The 20,150-nt window shown below is 44.7% G+C and overlaps 1 protein-coding gene across 1 annotated transcript in view; it reads right to left on the bottom strand.

Annotated features, from left to right (window-relative positions):
* Positions 1–6,494: 6,494 nt before the first annotated feature.
* Positions 6,495–20,150, bottom strand: part of Myzap (myocardial zonula adherens protein) — a 95,075-nt gene continuing 81,419 nt past the window's right edge. The window contains exons 12-13 of the mRNA XM_013346398.2: positions 19,128–19,228; positions 6,495–7,346 (exon numbers count right to left, since the gene is read on the bottom strand). Coding sequence (XP_013201852.2) covers positions 7,250–7,346; positions 19,128–19,228 — 198 coding nt within the window. The 3' untranslated portion in view covers positions 6,495–7,249. The remainder of the gene's footprint in view (positions 7,347–19,127; positions 19,229–20,150) is intronic.

The raw sequence follows: 20,150 nt of genomic DNA, 5'->3' as shown, positions 1-20,150 counted from the left end.
ACTCACTCTGTAGACCAAGCTGGCATCAAACTCACAGAAAACTGCCTACTTCTGCCTCCCAAGAGGTAGGACTAAAGGGGTACGCAACCACTGCCCAGTCCCTCCAGATTATAAACTTTGTCAAGACTGCAACTTTTTAGTACCATTTGTAGAAACTGAATTTTAATTCCTTTTCAACCTTACTAAGCCTATTCATAAGTAGAGTCTTGGACTTTGGAGGGGAGCACTGGTTTCCTTATTTTATAATCCAACAACTAAATGCCCTGGTCAAATGTCCAGTCTCACCACTTCAAACAATCACTGTGTTTACAACCAGCTCAACTACATATTGATACATTTACAAATTTGCTTCCACACTCTTAGTGACAAAAGCTGTTTTTAAAACTTCAAAGAAAGGGGCTGGTGAGATTGCTCAGCAGTTAAGAGCACTGGCTGTACTTCAAGTGGTCCTGAGTTCAATTCCCAGTAACCACACGGTGGTTTACAACCATCTATAATGGAATCTGATGCCCTCTTCTGGTGTGCAGTTGTTCATGCAGAACAGAGCACTCAAAAAAAAAAAAAAACTCCAAAGAAAATAGAAATCTTTATGATTACTGTGAAAACAGTATCTTTAATGCCAGGTCTAATACTTTAAATTTCATATTGAGGATTTTGTAAAAAAGCAATACAAAACACAACAATAACAACAATAAATGGTCAACTTGAGACAATCCTAGTTTTTCGTCCCCAGGTCTACAAAAGTTTTAAAATAAATCTGTGGGTACTATAAAGATCTTTTATTTTAGGGTAGGGCTACAAAATGATCAGCTAAGTTGTGTTCAGCCTGAGTATGTTTTGTTTAAGAGGTGGCAAAGTTAAGAGGAAGAGAGAGCATTAATATTTGCAAGATGTCATTAATCTCCAGAAAGAGCCCAGGACAGTCCGCCCCGCCCCCACCCCAGCTCTCATTTCAGAACTAACCCAGTTTTCTGTTATTTGGCTCTGAAAAGTCTTAAATCTGTAACAAGAGACTGACTTCCTGTTCTCAAGAGTGTGCCTGCCAACAAAAACATTTACAAGAAAAGCCCCAGGGCCAAAAAATTGCCTACTAATTATTTCTCAGCACCCCCACCCCTAATTCAGGAAGGTGAATGCTGTAAACGCTGCATCTTAAAACTCTGAAGTATGTGTTGAAAAATTAAGAGAAAGCCCACAAGAACTGTTTGCTGCTTGCTTATATTTTATTGCATTCAAATTACATCAGTTTTATGGCCCTTAGGCACAAATGATGGGTTTTTTATATAATATTTTATTTAGAATTCCACAAAGATTATACTACATAGTTATCAAAAGTGCCCACTGGACGTTGTATTCCCATTACCTTCCCAAGCGAGGAAGCAGCAGCCTTGACACCTGAAGCTGCCCTGAGCTCTTCCAGATGGCAGACTGTGCCCTAGCTGGACTGACAAGGCTAGGGCTGGGTGTTCTTCATGGGCCATCCATCCAGGGTGAGCCCTGTCAGCATCCTAGCAGCCCCCGTGTAAGAATGCACAGACTCGGTAATCGGTGTGAGCATGGAGAAGTCTAGAATAGGGACAATTGTGAAAAGGACTGGAGAGCGGAGAGGAGACACTACCTGATCCCATGGCCTGCGGCAAAGCCACCATCCTCAGGTGTCAATCCACGCAACTGGGTCACAATAACAGGACCAAGAGCATAGAAATGAACCCAGGCCTCTTTAGCCAGTTGACATTCAAGAATTGTGCAAGGGAAAGACAATGGTCAATGAGTTGTGTTCTCAACAACTGTGCTAGACAATCAGATACCTACATGCAAAAGAAGAGAGAGGGATGGGGGGGGAGGGAAGAAGGAGAAAGAGGCTGCAGGAAAAAAAGAAAAGAGAAAAACACCCCTTGCTGTAACACATACTTTACACCAGGTTTTAGAGAATTTGCCCCGTGAATCACCCCAAGGCTTCAGCATTCATCCCTTTCAGATTCCCTTGCTTTTGACCGCTCCTTCTAGAAACACATCAGTCTCCCCTTTTCTCTAACAGGACCCACTCTTTGGAATTCTCATCTTTGGGGCTGAGGAAAAGAAGGCATGCTTTTTAATCACCTGATTACTGGACCACATCTCCTCTCACTGGGAGTTGGATGTGGCTTGTTCCCTGAAAGTCCATTTGCTAGAATCTCGGTCCCTAGGGTGGTGATGTAGAGAGAGCTGGGATACTTGGGGGAGGGAAGCTGAGGGAAGGTGGGTACATCACTGAGGATACCGTCTGTAGAGTTGATTGACATATTCTTGTTAGGACCCTTTAATTGCTAGGAGAGCAGATTGCTACAGAATGAGTGAGTCTGGCTTCAGAATCTCCCCCAACTTCCTGTTGCATCTTGCGGTATCTTCCTCTCCCACATGCCCCCACCATGAAAGACTCCAACAAAGTGATGTCTCACTGAGCAGCGGGTCCTGGATCCCAGGGGATACTGGTTCCTTCTGAGACCCTCTCTGGGCCCTGAGAGAATACAACTCACAAGTGAAGTTCTTGAACTTAGCTATCCAAGGGCAATATATCCTGCAGGAAATGTTCTTACTGCTTGCAGAAGGACAGGTCTCCCGAAAACGAGAGATTCCTCATGTTCTCCATTTCTCATTGCTAATGTTGGCTGAGGGGTCAGAGAGTCACTTCCTTATAATATTGGTGAGTTTCAGTCCACACAAATTTCCACAGAACAAATGAGACTTTGCGCACTGAAAGATTTAACGCTTGTACACTGTCGGGTCTGGCAATTCTTCTTCGAGGAATTTAACCTGAGAAAACAATTAGGAGAATGTCCACAGACGTGTGCAGAAGATGGATTGCTTAAGAAAGAGTAAAGACAACCTTTGAAATTCCAGTGTGACAGGATAGGTTAATTGAATACTGTGCTTGAATGAAATAGAATCCAATTCATTATATACTTTAAAAGAAAAAAAAGGTAGAGCTGGAGAGAGGGCGGGCTCAGCAGTTAAGAGCACTCGCTGCTCACTTGTGAGGAGCTGAATCCAACACCCACATCAGGTAACTCACAACTAATTTTAGGGAACCTGATGCCCTCTTGTGCCTGTATATGTGCATATACTAACACAGACACACACACACATCCTTTTACAAAGATGCAGTGGTGCAAGGGTTATGGATGTGGATCAGTTGACAGACAATTGCCTAGCAGGCACAAAGCCCTAGGCTCCATCCCTAGCACTGCATAACTGGGCATGTACATGGAGGTGCATACCTGGAATCTCAGCACTGAGAGGCAGAAGCAGGAGAATCGGAAGTTTAAGGTCATCTGTGGCTACACAAGAGTTTAAGGCCACATTGGGATACATGGGATTTTTGTCTCAAAGAAGAAGAAGAAGAAAGAAATAATGGTGCAGCTTCTATAATATGTACACATAAACTTTAACTGCATTAAGTCAAACTGCTTATGAAAGATGTAATGACACTGGGTGGCATCGAGTAAGGGCTTGCTGTGTACCAACTACTATTCTAAGACCTGCCCAAGGACTAGCTCAGCCATTCTTCACATCAACCCCACCAGGAAGAAACTGCCACTGTACTGTTGCAGGGGGCTCTGGCAGGTCACATGACTTACGTAGGCACACACAAGGGAGTACACTCAGGCAGTTGAATCCCAGAGCCTATATTCTTAAAAACCACGTGATTCTACTTCTCTATGGAAGGTCATATGTCCCTTGAAAATGAAACAAGTAAATTTATATATGCTTGTGTGTTATTGACAACGCAAAGGAGGACTGAAATGTGGTGCAGAACAATTGTCTATATTCTGTCAATTATGTTTTAAATAAGTGTTGATTGGCCAGTAGCCAGGAAGGAAGTATAGGTGGGACAACCAGACAGGAAGTAGAGGCAGGTCAATGAGAACAAGAGAATTCTGGGAAGGAGGAAGCCCATTCCTTCCCAGTCCTGTCCCAAACACAGAGGAAGGAAGATGTGACTGCCCCACTGAAAAAGGTACTGAGTCATATGACTAACATAGATAAGAATAATGGGTTAATATAAGTTTATAAGAGTTAATAAGAAGCCCGAGCTAAGGGCCAATCAGTTTATCATTAATATAGACCTCTGTGTGATTTCTTTGGGGCTAAACAGCTGTGGGACCTGGTGGGAGGACAGAAACCAGGCAGGACAGAAATACTGACAACAGAAATGAAAATATTAACTTGAAGCACCATAATGAAATTGATTCATTTTCTTTTTTCAAGACAGAGTTTCTCTGTAGCTTTGAAGTCTGCCCTGGAACTAGCTCTTGTAGACCAGGTTGTCCTCGAACTCACAGAGATCCACCTGCCTCTGACTCCTGAGTGCTGGGATTAAAGGCATGTGCCACGACTGCCCAGATGATTCATGTTTTTAAAAAAGCCCTCCTATATATTGTGGTTCTTTACTCTGGTGAGGTAAATTCACTGTGTTAGTATTAGAATCCTTCACCCTGTTCTACATAATACTCAGGTTCCTGGTGGGAATATGGGTCCATGTCTGCCACTGTGTCTATGGAGGTCAGAGACAACTTTCTGGAGTTGGCTCTCTCCTTCCACCTTGTTTTGAGGCAGAGTCTCTTTCTCTTTCTGCTTGCTGTATACTCCAGATTGTCTGGCCTGGAACCTTCCACATTTCTCCCATCTCTCTGCCTCACACCAGACACTGGGGATCAGACTCGAGTCGTCAGGCTTACGGACACAGCGAGTGCCTTTACCAGCCGAGCTGTTCCACTGGGCCTCTCTGGATGTGATATCAACCAAGGATCTAAAAGACTTTTCTCAGATTTTCAGTCTGTGCAATGCAGCAACTCTCTGTAACAGTCTTCCTGGATAGTTCAGTCGTCAGAGTTCACTACGTGTTATATGAAAAACACAAAGGCCCTGTCAGCAGAAAGACCCCTTAAACATATCTGTCTGTCTGTCTGCCTGCCTGCCTATCTTTGTCATGCTTGTTTTAAAAGAGGGACAAGGAACTATGGAGTTATTTGCAGATGATTTCCATTGCCACCTCTGGTCACATTAAAACTGCCTTTCTTTTCTTTTCTTTTTAAAGATTTATTTATTATGTATACAGTGTTCTATCTGCATGTATGCCACCAGACCAGAAGAGGGCACCAGATCTCATTACAGATGGTTGTGAGCCACCATGTGGTTGCTGGGAATTGAACTCAGGACCAGAGCAGCCAGTGCTCTTAACCTCTGAGCCATCTCTCCAGCCCAAAACTGGCTTTCTTTGAATCATTGTCTTTTACTTTGAAATCTCTTCCAGACTAGTTTCTCCAGGGACACTGACTTCTGAGGATGGCCAGCTCCTCCCTGAGGGTGCAGCTTCCCCATCTGCTACTGTGATGACCTCTGCCATGGCCACTCCTTGATGTCAAGAAGGAGGGTTCCTTGTTACCCCTGGGGACCACACAGGAGCCAAAAATGCTTTAAAGCAAACTTGGAGTGACAGCAGCTGTGAACTTCACTCCCACTTCCATCTACCTGGCAAGTTGTTGTGACTGTCACATTAGAGGAGGAGCTGACCTCCACAGAGCTCTTGCCACTCATCTAAGGTCCTTTAGCCAGAGTTTAAACACAAATTTGACTACAAAAAATGCACATTTTGGGTAATATCTCAGGTGGTAAAGTATTTTCTGTGCAACCACGAGGATCTGAGGTTGATCTCCTGGAATCCATGTAAAAAACAAAAACAAATAAAACCAATTAGGCCCAGTGTCATGCACTTGTTATTCCAGCACTGGGGTTGGGGAGGGGTGAAGAAAGGATCCCTGAGGCTCTCTGGGAGCAAGTTTGGCCTACTAGGCATGGTTCAGGCCAAGGAGAGATTCTGTCCCACAAAATAATAAAGCAGGTGGTACCTGAGGAAGAATACTTGACATTGTTCTCTGCTTTAAGTGTGTGCACCACACACACAACACACACATACACACTTTTCACTTTATCCTGACTCGGGGTGATTTATTCAATGGAACTTCTTTGTTCACTTGCTTTTTCCAAACTAGATGACGTAAGCCTGTGAAGGGAGGGAGATTTCAAATTTTTATTTCTTTACTTTTATACGTATATTTGTGTGCATCAGATTCCTCAAAACTGGGGTTGCAGGCAGTTGTGAGCTGTCATGCAGATGCTGGGAACCGAACCCTGATCCTCTGCAAGAATAGCAGTTGCTCTTAACAGCTCTGCAGGCCTGGAGGGTTATTTTTAAAATGAAGATTTAATTCTTTGTGATCATGAATATATCTTAGACTTTTCAGAAAGTGTGTTAGCAAAATGTATTTCAGGATTTGAAAACAAATACAATCTTAGACCTCACCACTCTTCTGTGGATTAACTGAAGAAAGGTCATTGGTATCTGACCTTGACACCATTCCAGAGCCTGGTCTGCTAAGTATCTTTTTCTCCTACATAGTCACGGACGAAACAGAACAGAGACAATGTTAGAACAAAATAGAAGGTATTTATTAAATATATGTGACGTGGGTTTTAATATCAAAGTAGAGCGTGCGTGAATAGACCCCTCATCCGCTTAACAAAAATATCAATGGTTACTTAAACACGAAATGACTAAATGCCACAACATACAAAATTCTTCTTTAAGTGAGAAAGGAAAGAATCACAGCTTGCATAAATATAGTGATCTCAGGTGGTCCAATCATGGCGTAAAGGCACACATTAAAACGGGAATCAGTGAATCAGAATGCAGTTACTCTGGCACACCCAAGTCTCTAAACGCGGCTCCCACAACCAGGCCCATATCCTCCCCGCCAGAGGAGAGAGCACCGGATGCCAGGAATCTTCCCCTCCAGGTTCAAGTTTTTCCAGGTGCCCATGCTCCTTGTGCACAGGCTTCTCCATACGGGAGAAATACTGCTGCTAATACTTTACGGGTAAACAAAGCCTTTATGCTGTAACAAACATGAAATTTTTAATTAATGCCCCTTTCTCTCCAAACCGAATAAAACAACATAGACTGTAAAGCCAGGACTTCAACATCCACGTGGAAAGCAAATGAGGATTCTGTATAACAGGGTTGGGCTGGTGTCCGAAAGAAGACCTCATGTCCACATCCTGGCTTGTTCTCTCTGCCTCCACTGGCCTGAGATTCCCTTTCTGGCTTACACCGTGTCTATGAGGAAGCAATCATCACCCTCTCCAGACCTTTAAGTCGCAGGGTTGCAAGGCTTTTCAATGCCTGCAAGAAGCACGTGTCTCTGAGTGCCTAAGTCAGCGTTTTCTTTGAGGTTAACTCCAGGACTCGCGTGTATGGGGTGTAACTCCTGGAAGGCATCGTGAATTCACGGGTCCTGCCTGTTGGGCTGAGAAATGAGAAAAGAAAGAAGAGGAAAATGAGACAAAACTCTCTTATGTGCTTCATGTAGTAAGAACTCAACACTTAATTAAATGTGATGATTTAATAATGCAATTGAATATTGCGCAGAAACACTATAAAAGGGATTGGCTATGGACTGAATATCATTTCCCTGCAAATTCAGAGCTGAAATCCTAACCCTGGGAAGGACAGCATCAACAGGTGAAAAAGCCATGAGGGTGGCTCCCTCCTGAGTAGGATTAGGTCTCAGGGAGCTTCAAGTGAGGAATGGGAAAAGCATTGTGAACCAGAAAGCATATTCTAACCAGATGCTGAGTCTGTTGGTGCATTGGTCTTGGACTTCCTGACCTCTGAGATAAGAAGTAAATTTGCCTGCCCTTTAGCTTCTAGTTCATTTTGACCAAATATGAAATTATATTTCCCAGCCTCCTTTGCAATTAGGTGAACCATGTTACTGAATGGGCAGAAATGAGTCCTCTCACTTGAGGTTGAAATGGTCCATCCCTATGCACTATCTTGCATGGTCACCTTCTTTTCTCTTTTATGTAGAGGTTTGGGTTGGGGAGTGAAGGGATACTAGCCCACTTGAGCACGTAGCTCTGGTGGACTTTACCCTTCTCCCCATGCCCTCTGCCTTGCTCAAAACCATTAGATGACATTCCTAAAGCTAACCGCCAAGGTCTATTCCCTTATTTGGTTACCTCCTCTTCCCCAGGCTGACTTCCAAAGTCCAGCAATCAAAAGCTTCCTTTCACCTAATTAACATGTCCAATAAAAATTAAACACCTCATCCTATCACAGGGTTTCCCATTTTATCTCTATAAACCGCCATTTTCCCTTGTGTCTTGTCTATCTCCTTTCTATCCAGAAGCAATCCTTTGTCCCTCGGGGACAAATACCTCTTCCCTCTTTCCCTTGTTCCCTTCCCCTTCTTCCTCTTCCCCCTCTCCTATACTACTGCATCCTAGCCCATGCTAACACAGACCTCCCCTTTTCCTCCTCTTAAAAATTACACCCGCAAGGTCATTTGCTGCTGTTTTCCTGCCTGAGTCAGAAAGCAGCCACTTTATCTTCTCTTCCCCGCTAAATAAAGGATCTCTCTGTGAAACAGGTGTGGGTTGTGCCTAACCCAGGGTCTAGGAGGGAGTCCTCAATGTTAGGGTGTCCCCTTCATGGAGGGTGGGTCCAAGGAAGTCATTGGTGGAAGAATCCTAGAACCCTGGATGACATTTCTATCTGCCTTGATCTGTGGCATGGAGGACAGTTACATCCTTGACCCCAATAGCACAATGACCAATTGCAGTTAACATCCTCGCCACTAATTTTCCATTCATTCACAGTGGGACAGGCTGTATCAGGAGTATGAGGGGCAGAGATGTCAGAGCTTACACATTGCATGTCTCCCCTAGGACATAGTTGTGTAGTAGTTTATTTCAAAATTAAAACCTTCCCTCTTGGAGGGAAGCTCATTAAGACATAGGATGTTAGGACGGAGGTCAAACAACATGATGTGAGATTCCCCTCTGTCGTTGTGAATATGTTTTATTACCATTGGTTAATAAAGAAGCTGCTTTGGCCTATGTCAGGACAGAATATAGTTAGGCTGGAAGAGATATATAGAGAGAGAATAGACAGAGTCTGGGAGATACCAAGTAACTGCCTAAGGAGAAGGACACTGGAACCTTACTGGTCTGAGCAGCCAGGAGACCAATGAGCAGTCTCCTTTTACAAATGGCAACAACATGAGCCAACTACATCCACATAAAACCTGAGAGAGTTTGGGATGGAATTCTAGACACAAAAGAACAGAATTAAGCATGGTTTCTTGGTAGCAGAATTTTCTTGGTAGGGCTCTGTTTGTTAGGTGCAAGCAGAGGTGTGACTCCTTTAAGAGAAGGCTCCAGGACTCAGCATTAGCAGCAAGAACTGTGTGGCTCCTTTAAGAGTTGGCTTCCTGGATCAGGCTAGTCCTGTTATGGAGCACTTCAATGGGGTCTGTGAGCAGTGTGTTATAGATTGATTAATGGCAACATAGACCCCCTGTGTCCTTGGAGTTGGGGCAGTGAGCATGGATCACAGAAGCAGCAAATATCCTCTGCCATGTTGGACTGGGCAGAGCCAAAAGGCAAAACTGCAGCAATTAGTCCTGGCCATGATGTTTAGCATTTTAAAAAGCGCTCCTGGTCAGAAAAGCATTACAGATACACAGTAAAGGCAGATTCAGACAAAAAAAAGGGCCTCTAAATGGGCCACAGTGTTGGATAAATGTACATGGGCTTCAGAGAGAGAAGAAAAAATACAGACAGTCATAGATGAAAGCAGTAAAGATAATAAAATAAATTTTAAAAAGTAATTTAATGAGTAAAAAAGCCATGTAAAGATGGAATATATACAGAGTCTGGATTATGTATATTATTGTGTTTTCTTTGAATTTTTGACTCTTAATGAGCTAACTGCAGAGAGACATTTGATTGTGGGAGCTGCTAAGCTAAATTAACATATTTATTTTAAAGGTATCTTGACTTCAAAATTTGAGTCTAAGAATATGTTACTTTGGAAAAGAGGTTCTGCTTTTGTTTCCACAGAAAATGAGAACCTGTAGATTCCTTTTAAGCTAATGTGGTTTGATGGAACTAGAGTCCCTGAAAGGTTTTCATTAACCCTAAAAATACTTTGCCCAACAAACAACAGGAAGCAGTTTGGAGAAAACAATGCCAAAAATTTCCAAAATGAATGTTTATAAATGTTTGTTTTTATTTTAAGGGGGGATATGATATATAGAGATAAATATTTTGTATTGGTATGGATCTTAATCAATTAATACAAGTTTAAGGTCAATTTTGTTACACTGTGTATATGTATTTCTGCTCTTGTTTAAGGTATTGGGTTTGTGCAGCTGATTTAAAAATGTAATGTGTAGTTAAAAAAGAAATGCAGATTAATAGATAGTTCTTTATAATAGTTAAACTTGTAGTCATGTTGGTTAGGTTTGCTAGATATATAGAAATATATTTCAGTTAGATCTTCAGCACTTTAAAGTCCTACAGTATATGGCATTTAAAATGTTTTAAGAACTTAGACTTTTCTCGACAGTGAGACATGTCTGCTTCTGGCAGCACCAATACTTTAGAGAGGCTGATGGGCACTGAAGAAACTGGTTATAAAACTTACCTTCAATTTGACAAGGCTAGCCATTTGGGCAAGAAACTGCTCTTGCCTGGACTGCTTGGTGTTATGCTGTATAAACAAGATATGCAGGAGCCACAGAAAAATGACTGTTGAACTTGCCTAAAGAAGGTGAGACAATCCTTCAGGGTTCCTGACTTATAGAAGAAACTGCCAGTCATTCTGCAGGACACAGAAGAAAGTGACTGAACAGTTTTTCAAATTTCCTGTTTCATGGAAAAGTCTTCCAGATACTATGGGCCTGTAGGGCTGAAGATGGATGTTCCAATGTTACAGAAGAACTTTGGGTGACTGTCCAGGCAATGAGATATCTCTTCAATTCTAGAGTTTTGAAAGTTGCTTACTATTCACTTCCTGTTATAAACTTCTGGGGTCTTTGATGAAGTTGAAAACACCTAGTTATAGTTTTCCTTAGTTATGATAAAAGATAAATTAGTTATGAAACTTTAGATTCATAAAAAATACTGTAATTCTTGCTTGATACCTATTTTGTTATAGGTAATTTTACTATGTTAAAGTTAAAAACCTTTTTTATTTAGACAGAAAAGAGGACATTATGTGGGATTCCCCTCTGTATGCTGTGAATGTGTTTTATTACCATTGGCTAATAAAGAAGGTACTTTGGCCTATGGCGGGGCAGAATATAGCCAGGCTGGAAGAGATATAGAGAGAGAGTAGGTGGAGTCAGGAAGACACCATGTAACTGCTGAAGGAAAAAGATCCCAGAACCTTACTAGTCTGGGCAGCCAGGAAAGGAATAACCAGTCTCCTTTTACAACAACAGGATGTTCTAAGGATAGTGAAACATTCCATTCTGCAGAGTATCTCCTTAATCTTAGGAAGTGAACAATGCCAAGGCTTCAGGAAGTTCCTGAAACTGATCAGATCCAGGCCTTCCCCAAGTGTATGTAAACAAAGAGTAAAAACTACCAAGAGACACTTGCAGATCTGTTGAGCTTCCTTTGAGAAGCAGAGAGTAAAGGCAGGAGTGGTGGTACACATCTTTAATCTCAGCAGATCTCTGCAAGTTCAAGGCCAGCCTACTCTACATAGCAAGTTCCAGGTCAGCCAGAGCTATACAATAAGATCCTGTTTCAAAAATAATTAAATAAAATAAACAAAAACAAAAATGGAGGAGGAGGTGGTGGTGGAGGAAGAGGAGACCTGAAAAGGGCTCAGGCAACTGAGCTACCTGGAAAGGACACTCTCCAACCTGCTGAGCTACCTTCAGGCTGTGCAATGTTCTCCATCTACCTGCAGGCTGTGCAGCGTGCTCCATCTACCCGCAGGCTGTGCAGTGTGCTCCAGCTACCCGCAGGCTGTGCAGTGTGCTCCAGCTACCCGCAGGCTGTGCAGTGTGCTCCAGCTACCTGCAGGCTGTGCAGTGTGCTCCAGTTTTCCAGCTGGCATGAGCTATCACCCATGCTGGAGTGGGTTTTTGGTGACATAGCTGTCCTCAAATCACTTCTGGTCCAGTAACTAACCCCAATAAAACTCTTCGGCTCACTACGTTGAACTTTGATGGTATCCTTACTTTGTCTGGCATTGTGTCCCTATCTGGGTAAGCAGACACTTGTTCCCATCTCCCCAGGGCCACACAGCAGAGATTCCCATGTCTTTTCCATGCATTCCATTCCCCAGGCACACTGAGAATGACTGTTGCCTGGGCTGTGACACACCAGTGGCAGTGTCCCCTATCACACTGATTCGCATCTGTGTCCATTGCTAGGCCTGATTTCCCTGGGAGTGAAAACCATGTCTCACTCATCTTTGTGACCTCCGCAGGTCAGGCTGAGCATGGAGCTCTCAGCTCACACAGACATGAAGACGGAAACCAGCGGAAGTTTGTGGAGGGCGGCAGTCACAGTGTCACTGCCCACAGACAGGAATCTCTGGGGTGTGGCACTTCAAGAAGGCCCTGGTGACCTGGCGAGGCAGACTAGAGGAATAGCAGGGGCAGAAACCAGATGGGCCTTGTGTGCCGACTCCTATGAAAATTCCATGCAACAGAAACGGTCTCCTGTGACAATATCCTAAAAGCTCATAAAACACAGAAATATTTATAAAGGTGAACCTCCTGCGTTTCAAAAACAGGCACTCACATCCCAACCTTTCAAAAATGTAAAGTGGCAGGCGGGGGTGGGGGAGAGGTGCTCTACGAAGCTGATCACTAGGAAGCAATAGGACTTCAAGAACATAAGCCATTTCAATCACAGAACTGAAATTTGCTTGTTTGAGAACAGGATCCCTGGAGGCAGGGAGCGCTTGCAGAACCAAAAAAAAATTATATTTTGATCTCTACAACAAAAAAATAAAAATTAAAACCTTTAAAGCACTTACTATGTGCAAGGGCACCAGTGGCCATGGGAAATATCTGCCCCCAAACTGCACCAGCTCAGATATAACCGAGGAGCTTGGAAAGATGGCTCAGCAGTTAAGAGCACTTGCTGCTCTTATAGAAGGTCCAGGCTCAGTTCCCTGTTCCTACACGGTGACTTACGGCTAGTAAGTCCAGTTCTGGGGGATCCGAGTCCCTCCTCTGGCCTCCACGGACACCAAGCATGCACATGGTGCACATACATGCAGGCAAAACACTCAAACACATGAAATAAAATAAATATATCCAAAAATTAAGAGTAAATCCAATTTTTTAAAAAGTAACTAAGTTTACTGGAAACTATGTTTCAATACATTAAGGAGCAGAAGAAAGAAAAGTCTCATCGTTCATTCTTCCTTTTTCTCTGTACTCAGAGGCCAGATGACCTTAAGTGATTCTCAGTGACTAATTAATATGGATCATGCTTTTCAAACTGAATTCATTCTTAAAAACCAAAACTGGGTGTTTAAGACTCTTGAACTCACAGTGAGTCACGCTTCATATTTTCATTCCACGATGAGATCCTCGCCCACTAGAAATAAATGCAACCCAAGCATGAGACAGAGGAGGAGCAGCAGGCCAGGAAACTAGAGACAAGGAGGAAAGATGGCTGTCAGGCAGGCTGGAGAGCGGAAGGAAAGGGTCTTTCTGAGGTCATCCAGAAGGAAAGTGATAGCACAGGCAAGTAAGTGAGCCCACGGGCAAAGCAACCACGGCTGAGATACAGCTCAACTGTAGATCGCTGGAAAACGGTGGAACAATCCGCAGATCATGGACATGCAAGTGCTTGAGCTGGCTGCCCTGAGTTTCGTAGCTGTCCACTTGGAAGCCAACTTTCGGGGTGCTGCACAGGAATGCTCTCACAGCCAAACAGCCACCATCTGTGGGGGTTCTGCTGTGCCTGTCGGCACCTGACTATCACAACCGGGGCTGGTTGACTACTGGTCTTCCTTACAGGAGGCAGTGGCAGGAGGGTCACATCCCTTCCCCTAAGTATCCAAACATTTTCCTAACCAGCTGTATTCCGCTTTTCTCTAGTCAATAGTGTCCTCAGGGGCTTGGGGTGGGGCTGGAGTACAGAGGCTCGGGAGAACTAGGAGAAGGTGACTCCATCTGTGTGGCTATGGGGAAACTCTCACACATGCTGGGTGAGGACTTTCTACTGTTGCTGCCTGGGGTCACCCATGTTCCTATGAGAAATCCTTCCCCATCTCTGTAAGGAGACCCAATAGACTCACTGGTTCCCTGGGGGATGCTCTGGAGGAACAGAGTCTTGGATTGCCATTGGGACCTCCACCCCCAGCAGAGAAAATTCTCGACACAGCGCCGACCACCAAATCTCCCCGTCTTCCTTTCTTTACTTTTGTTTTTGACTTTGAAAACGGGTCTCACTATGTGGCCTCGCTACAATCCTCCTGCCTCAGCCTCCCTCATCAAATTTTCCTTCCAAGGTGAGGAAAAAGAAACTCAAAGAATTTAGATTTTTTTCCTCAAAGTCACACAAAAAGCAAGTGGCAAATCCGAGATACAGATCCAGGTCTAACAGACAAGCAGGCATCTTAACCACTTGTAAGAACTGACTTTGGAGAAAAAGCCGATACAGTTAGCCTGGAAATGGTCTGTAGAGGGCCAAACAGACACCAGCCAGAGGACTCAGGAGCTGTACAGAATAAGGGCTTGTGTTCCAGAAAGGCTCAGCCTCAGGGAGGGAAGGCAACACTATGTCCCGGTGCAGTCTTGGCAGAAATAACTGAAACCAAGGCAGAATCACGAGGTGCGCTGAGGGGAATGAGGTACAAGCCGTGGAGGAAGATGGAGGACAGGCGGGGAGGGCAGGGAGAGCTGCTTTACTCTCTGAGTGAGAGAGAGGCCAGCATCGTTCTGCCTAGGAACTGTGTTGAAGCTGTTCAAACAAATGTTCAGAGCTGTTGAACGCTCTAGGGAGACGGTGCTGCACGAGGATGGACTGAATGGCTATTCCACGGGACCGTTTTGAGCATGTCTCAGGGAGACCGTGACTAGGAAAGGGAACAAACCTTCCGCTCGCACACCTGATGACAAATACAAGCAGCAAAACGTGAGCCGGACCTGCTTCTTCTAAGCCCTCCACTAAATAAACAAACCACATTTTAACACAGCGAGCTGCCTAAATCCCCACTTGGTGCAGACTTCACTTATTCACCCCCAAGATGTTTACTGAACTCAAACTAAATACACGATCCTGCCATCTGAATGCTTGCTTTCCAAAGATGTCCAGGAATCAAAAGTCCAGGCCCTGTTGGAGCACTACTAGAAGGTGACAGGACCCATAGGAGGGTGGCCTCACAGGAAAGTCTTGGATAACAGGGGTGTATCTTTCAAGGGGGTTGTGGATCCCTAGTCTCAGCTCTTTTATTTCTGTCTCCTGGATCATGGTGTAAAGAGCTTTGCTCCACCATGCAGTGCCCTCACAGAAGACTCTGGAATAAACTGAGTCACACAGAACACAGCTCTCTTTCTAATTTGCCTCAGGTATTTCACTACAGCAAACGTCAGGTGACTAATACCCCAGACCAGGGAGTGGCACGCTGGATCCCCATTCCTAGGCATTCACCATGCTGGCAGGAAAGGGGGCAGCGAGAAGGGGTGCTTCAGAAAGGGGTTAGTGCTGCTATGAGGTCATCACAATTTTGTTTTTCAGCGTGACAAAATTCCAGAAGAGTCCTAGTTGTGAGCTATACTCTGAGAGCAGCAGCAAGCATCCCGGCACCTTCAGGTGTGAGCAGAGAGTGAGCGAGGAAGCGGAGGGCTCCTGCTCCCCACAGAGCACCTGCAGTGCCCGGAACACACAGGGATCACTTTTGTGTCTCAGCTGGCATAGTGTTTATTATCCCCCAGGCCCTCTGCCCTTTGACACAGTGTCTAGGGGGTTTACTGAAGAGGCCCATGCACACTAAAGCGCTGTATCCTTGACTAGGCTTCCGACCAATGATAGTAGCTACCTATAAAATTAACAAAATCGCTTTAACAAACCCAAATTCATGTATATAGGATACAGTGTTTTACATCTCAAAATCAGAATTTTGGTTTAGTTAATAGTAGCAGTAGCTACTTAAAGCACTGTGTATGTATGTATGTCTGTGTGTCTCTGTGTATCTGTTTCTGTGTTTGTACACATGAGTACAGTACTTGCAGAAGTCAGATGAGGGCATTGGAACCCCTGGAGCTGGAGTTAGAGGTGGCTGTAAGTCACCCAACATGGGTGCAAGGAACTCAAACTGCGGCTCTAACTGGCCGCACACAGCCTCAGAAGCTTGGTCTTCAACTCTGGCTGTGCAGCTTCTGCTGAGTTGCTTTTTTTCTCTTCCAATTTGTTCCCTTTGAAATGTAGGGATCCATCTAGACTATGGGGTTTGGATCTATTTTCACCCATAGGCCTCTATTTAAGAGAGTCTTCCTTAGAATCTAACATTTAGAACTAAGTGCTGGGTGTAGTTTGTTGGTACTAAGAAGACTGTGGGGAGGGAAGATGTTCCCCAGCTAGCACCTCAATAATCCTCGTCACCTACCATCCTCAAGGTCTCCTCAGACGCCCCAGCAACAGGGCAAATCCTTTCTAAGCCAGGTGGAAACCTGCCTGGGGACAGCTCAGAAGCTCTCGTCCTCACCCCTGTGACTTGGGGGCAGAAAACCCTGCCTCGGGATAGCTCAAGAAGCTCTCATCCTCACCCCTGTGACCTGGGGGCGGAAAACCCCGCCTCGGGATAGCTCAGAAGCTCTGTCTCCTCACCCCTGTGACCTGGGGTTGGGGTGGGGGGGACGGAGGCAGAATCCTGCCTTGAGATAGCTCAAAAGCTGTCTCCTCACCCCGTGACCTGGGTGGGGGAACCCTGCCTTGAGATAGCTCAAAATCTCTGTCTCCTCACCCCTATGATCTGGGGGGGAACCCTGCCTCGGGACAGCTCAGAAGCGCTTGTCCTCACCCCTGTGACCTGGGGGCAGCAAACCCTGCCTTGAGATACCTCAGAAGCTCTGTCTCCTCACCCCTGTGACCTGGGGGTGCTTTTCACATAGTAGGCACTTCATAAATATTTGAGAGGAAACGGGTGAAATATCATTCTGCCCTTTCGGAAATGTGGTTATGTAGTTTTCATTTCCTCCGCTGACTGACCTAAGCAGTTAAACCGCAGCAATGGATCCTGAGGGAAACCCAAATGTTACATTTATGGAAAAGCTGCCTTTCTATGCTGACGTGCCTTCCAGGTTCACCATGGCCATAAGTTAAGGGTCTGTCAGCACTTCCATTATGAAAACTGTTTTGTGGTTTCATAACGTAGCCATAAAAGTGCGCCTCCGGCCATCCTTGGGTGTACAAATTGAAAAGCTTGTTTTAAGCCAAAATGTGGGGAATCAGAAAACAAACAATTTATTGGTTTCAGACACGGTTGTGTGCCCGTCTTGGCCAAACAAGATTTATGATGTGGGGAATTAGAGTGATCTGAGACACTTGGTCTCTGAAAAGCCTGAGAAAGAGGGAAATGGCCAAATTACTCATATTTCAAAAAGGGTCCCAGAACGCCATCAGTCATTCTTTTGGTTATATTTTCATCGAGTAAATTGTGTTATGTGTTGGTGAGATGCCGAGCCTACTTTATGTACCCTTATCTTTTTAAAAAGGCCTTTTCTGTTAATTACATTAGAATAGTAAAAACTGCCTTGTTTACCTGGAAACCAGGAAATTGGCAAAGAAGGTTCAGCGGTGCTGCTCCTAAGTTCTTTGACAATGGCAAAAGGCAGGATTTTTAATCAACAAGAGCCGTTAGTCACAGCGGGGGAAATGAGGTCTCACTGTGCCACATTAGTGATGCTGGAGACTTGGTCAAGCCACTCGCTGACTTTACAGACTTGGAGGCCAAGACCTCATCCAAGAAAGAACTCCTCGATGCCCGGTTACAGGTGGGCAGCAGGACCAGACCAGGGCATCCCGCATCCCAGATAGGCAATTGGCTGACCACTCTTCCCATCAGATGTTACTATTAAAGGTCCTGAGTTCTGATGTATTTTCTGGATCACTGTTTTTTAGCATAGCACATGCCCACACTCGAGTCCTTTCTTGCTCTCATGACACCAGAACTTGCCACTTCATGATCTTGATGACCTAAATCATTAGCCACAGGGCATTAATAACCATGTTATATACATAGTCACATCCTTTGCCTGAGCACAATTGAACACCCAGACATGGTAAGTTTGTGTCAGTCAAGCGGGCCTCTAGAACAACTGTGACTAAGCAGAACACAAACCTCGCTGTGGGGAGCAGCTGAACAGTAAACAGGTCAGCCCTCTAGCCTGGTGACGAAGCTGGATGGTCAAAGGTAGAGTCAGGGTTATCATTGCTGCGATAAAACACATTGACCAAAGCTACATCACTATTTGTCATTAAAAGAAGTCAGGACAGGAACTCAAACTGCGTAGTAATTTAGAGGTAGGAGCTGGGGCAGAAGCCACAGAGGAGTGCTGCTTACTGGCTTGCTCAGCCTGTTTCCTTAAAGAACTCAGGACCACCAGCCCTGAGGTGGCTCCATCCACAATGGACGGAGCCCGTCCCCATCAATCACTAATTAAGAAAATGTCTTACAGGCTTGCCTAAGCCAGATCTTCTGGAGGCTTTTTCTCAGTTGAGGCTCTTTCCTCTCAGATGACCCTAGCTTGAGTCAAGTTGAAGTAAAACTAGCCAGCACACAGTCTAAGATCATTATGTTGAACCAGATTCAAACCAGACATCTGGATATATGAGCTATGGTACTAAAGGATGGATGAATTTTGGTCCTCATTTGGATGCTCACTCTGAAGGTACCCAACACACCCCTCTCACATGGTAATTAAGGCCTTCCTATAGCCTGTCCCTTCTCCATCTGCTACTCTGGGGCAGAAACCAATCTCATTTCTCTCTGCAACCTGTTTGCCACAGTTTGCTGAATGAGAGAGAGAGAGAGAGAGAGAGAGAGAGCGCGAGCACACGCAAAGGCTGGCAGTAACTGATAGTTATGCTTCCTCAGTCTCTCCTTCACCCACACAATTCCTCTGCCTACTTAGAAGTCACCATTAGCTCTAGAGCTGTGTTTTTCAGAGGAAGAATTCGACACTCTTCATCACAGCGCAGTGAAATAGTTTTCTTAAGTCAAAGAAGGAGTTTCAACAGAAGAACAGGAAATTCCCAGCTACCTGGGTAGAAGATCGCAGCCCACTCCAACTTCTCTGGTCTCCACTTCAGTCTTGGGCTGAGTTTCTGTCAAATAGTCCAACCGGCTTTGTAGTTCATTATTCTAGAAATGAGAGGAAGGCAGCTTTAGTCAATCAAGCATGCAGCATTGACATACATCTCAAGGTGTGACTTCCAGAGTCGGTGCTGAAGAGCGACACTGATTCCATCATTGTACAAACCACGTGTGCACACACGCACGTCAGCTGTGCATACATGAACATAACACGTGCTGGTCTAGAGCAGAATCTGCTTTTTTCAGTCAGCAATTCATTGTCAGGATGGTGAGATGGCTCAGTGGGTAAAGGTGATGGCCGCCAAGGCTGGTGACCTGAGTTTGAACCCCATGTTGGAAGAGAACCGACCCCTCCGTGCTGTCTTCTGACCTCCACACAAGCTCTACTGCATGTGTGTGGACACCCCCTCCCCCGATGTGTTGTAGCTCTCTCTCCCAAATTCACTAGTTTTCTGTTTGTGTCAACAAACTACATAAACCGAGTCATAGTGTCCTAGTGGATGGATGTACAGCATTTATTTAACTGTTCGCATACAGCGGGCAGTTACCAGCATTTAGCACATTTTTGGCATCATAAATACAGTGCAACCCAACTTTTTAACACTCCCTTACTAAGCGGTAAAATGAGTAAGTCTATTAATTTAATTTAGTGGGAAAAGCCTCTGTAACTGGATAATTAGTATTTCACAGGTGTGGAAAAATTCAGAATCTCAAACATATAAACTAGAACGAGCTCCTTGGGATTAAAATTAGCATTCTGTATGCTTTTCATGGCTTTTTTAAAAAAAAAAATATGGAGCCAAACATTGCATAAACTGATGATTAGATGCCCCAGAATTGGAAATGTGCCCCATGGGGAAAATGAAGGACAGAGGGCAACAAAGGTGAGGATGGGGCTAGCTCAGCTCAGTCCAGATCCAGGGGACCCAGCACCCTCTTCTGGCTACCCTGGAGCCGAAGGTGAGGATGG

The sequence above is a fragment of the Microtus ochrogaster genome, chromosome 5 (genome assembly GCF_000317375.1).
Source record: "Microtus ochrogaster isolate Prairie Vole_2 chromosome 5, MicOch1.0, whole genome shotgun sequence".
Lineage (NCBI taxonomy): Eukaryota > Metazoa > Chordata > Mammalia > Rodentia > Cricetidae > Microtus > Microtus ochrogaster.
This window is presented reverse-complemented; position numbering and strand designations above follow the sequence as displayed.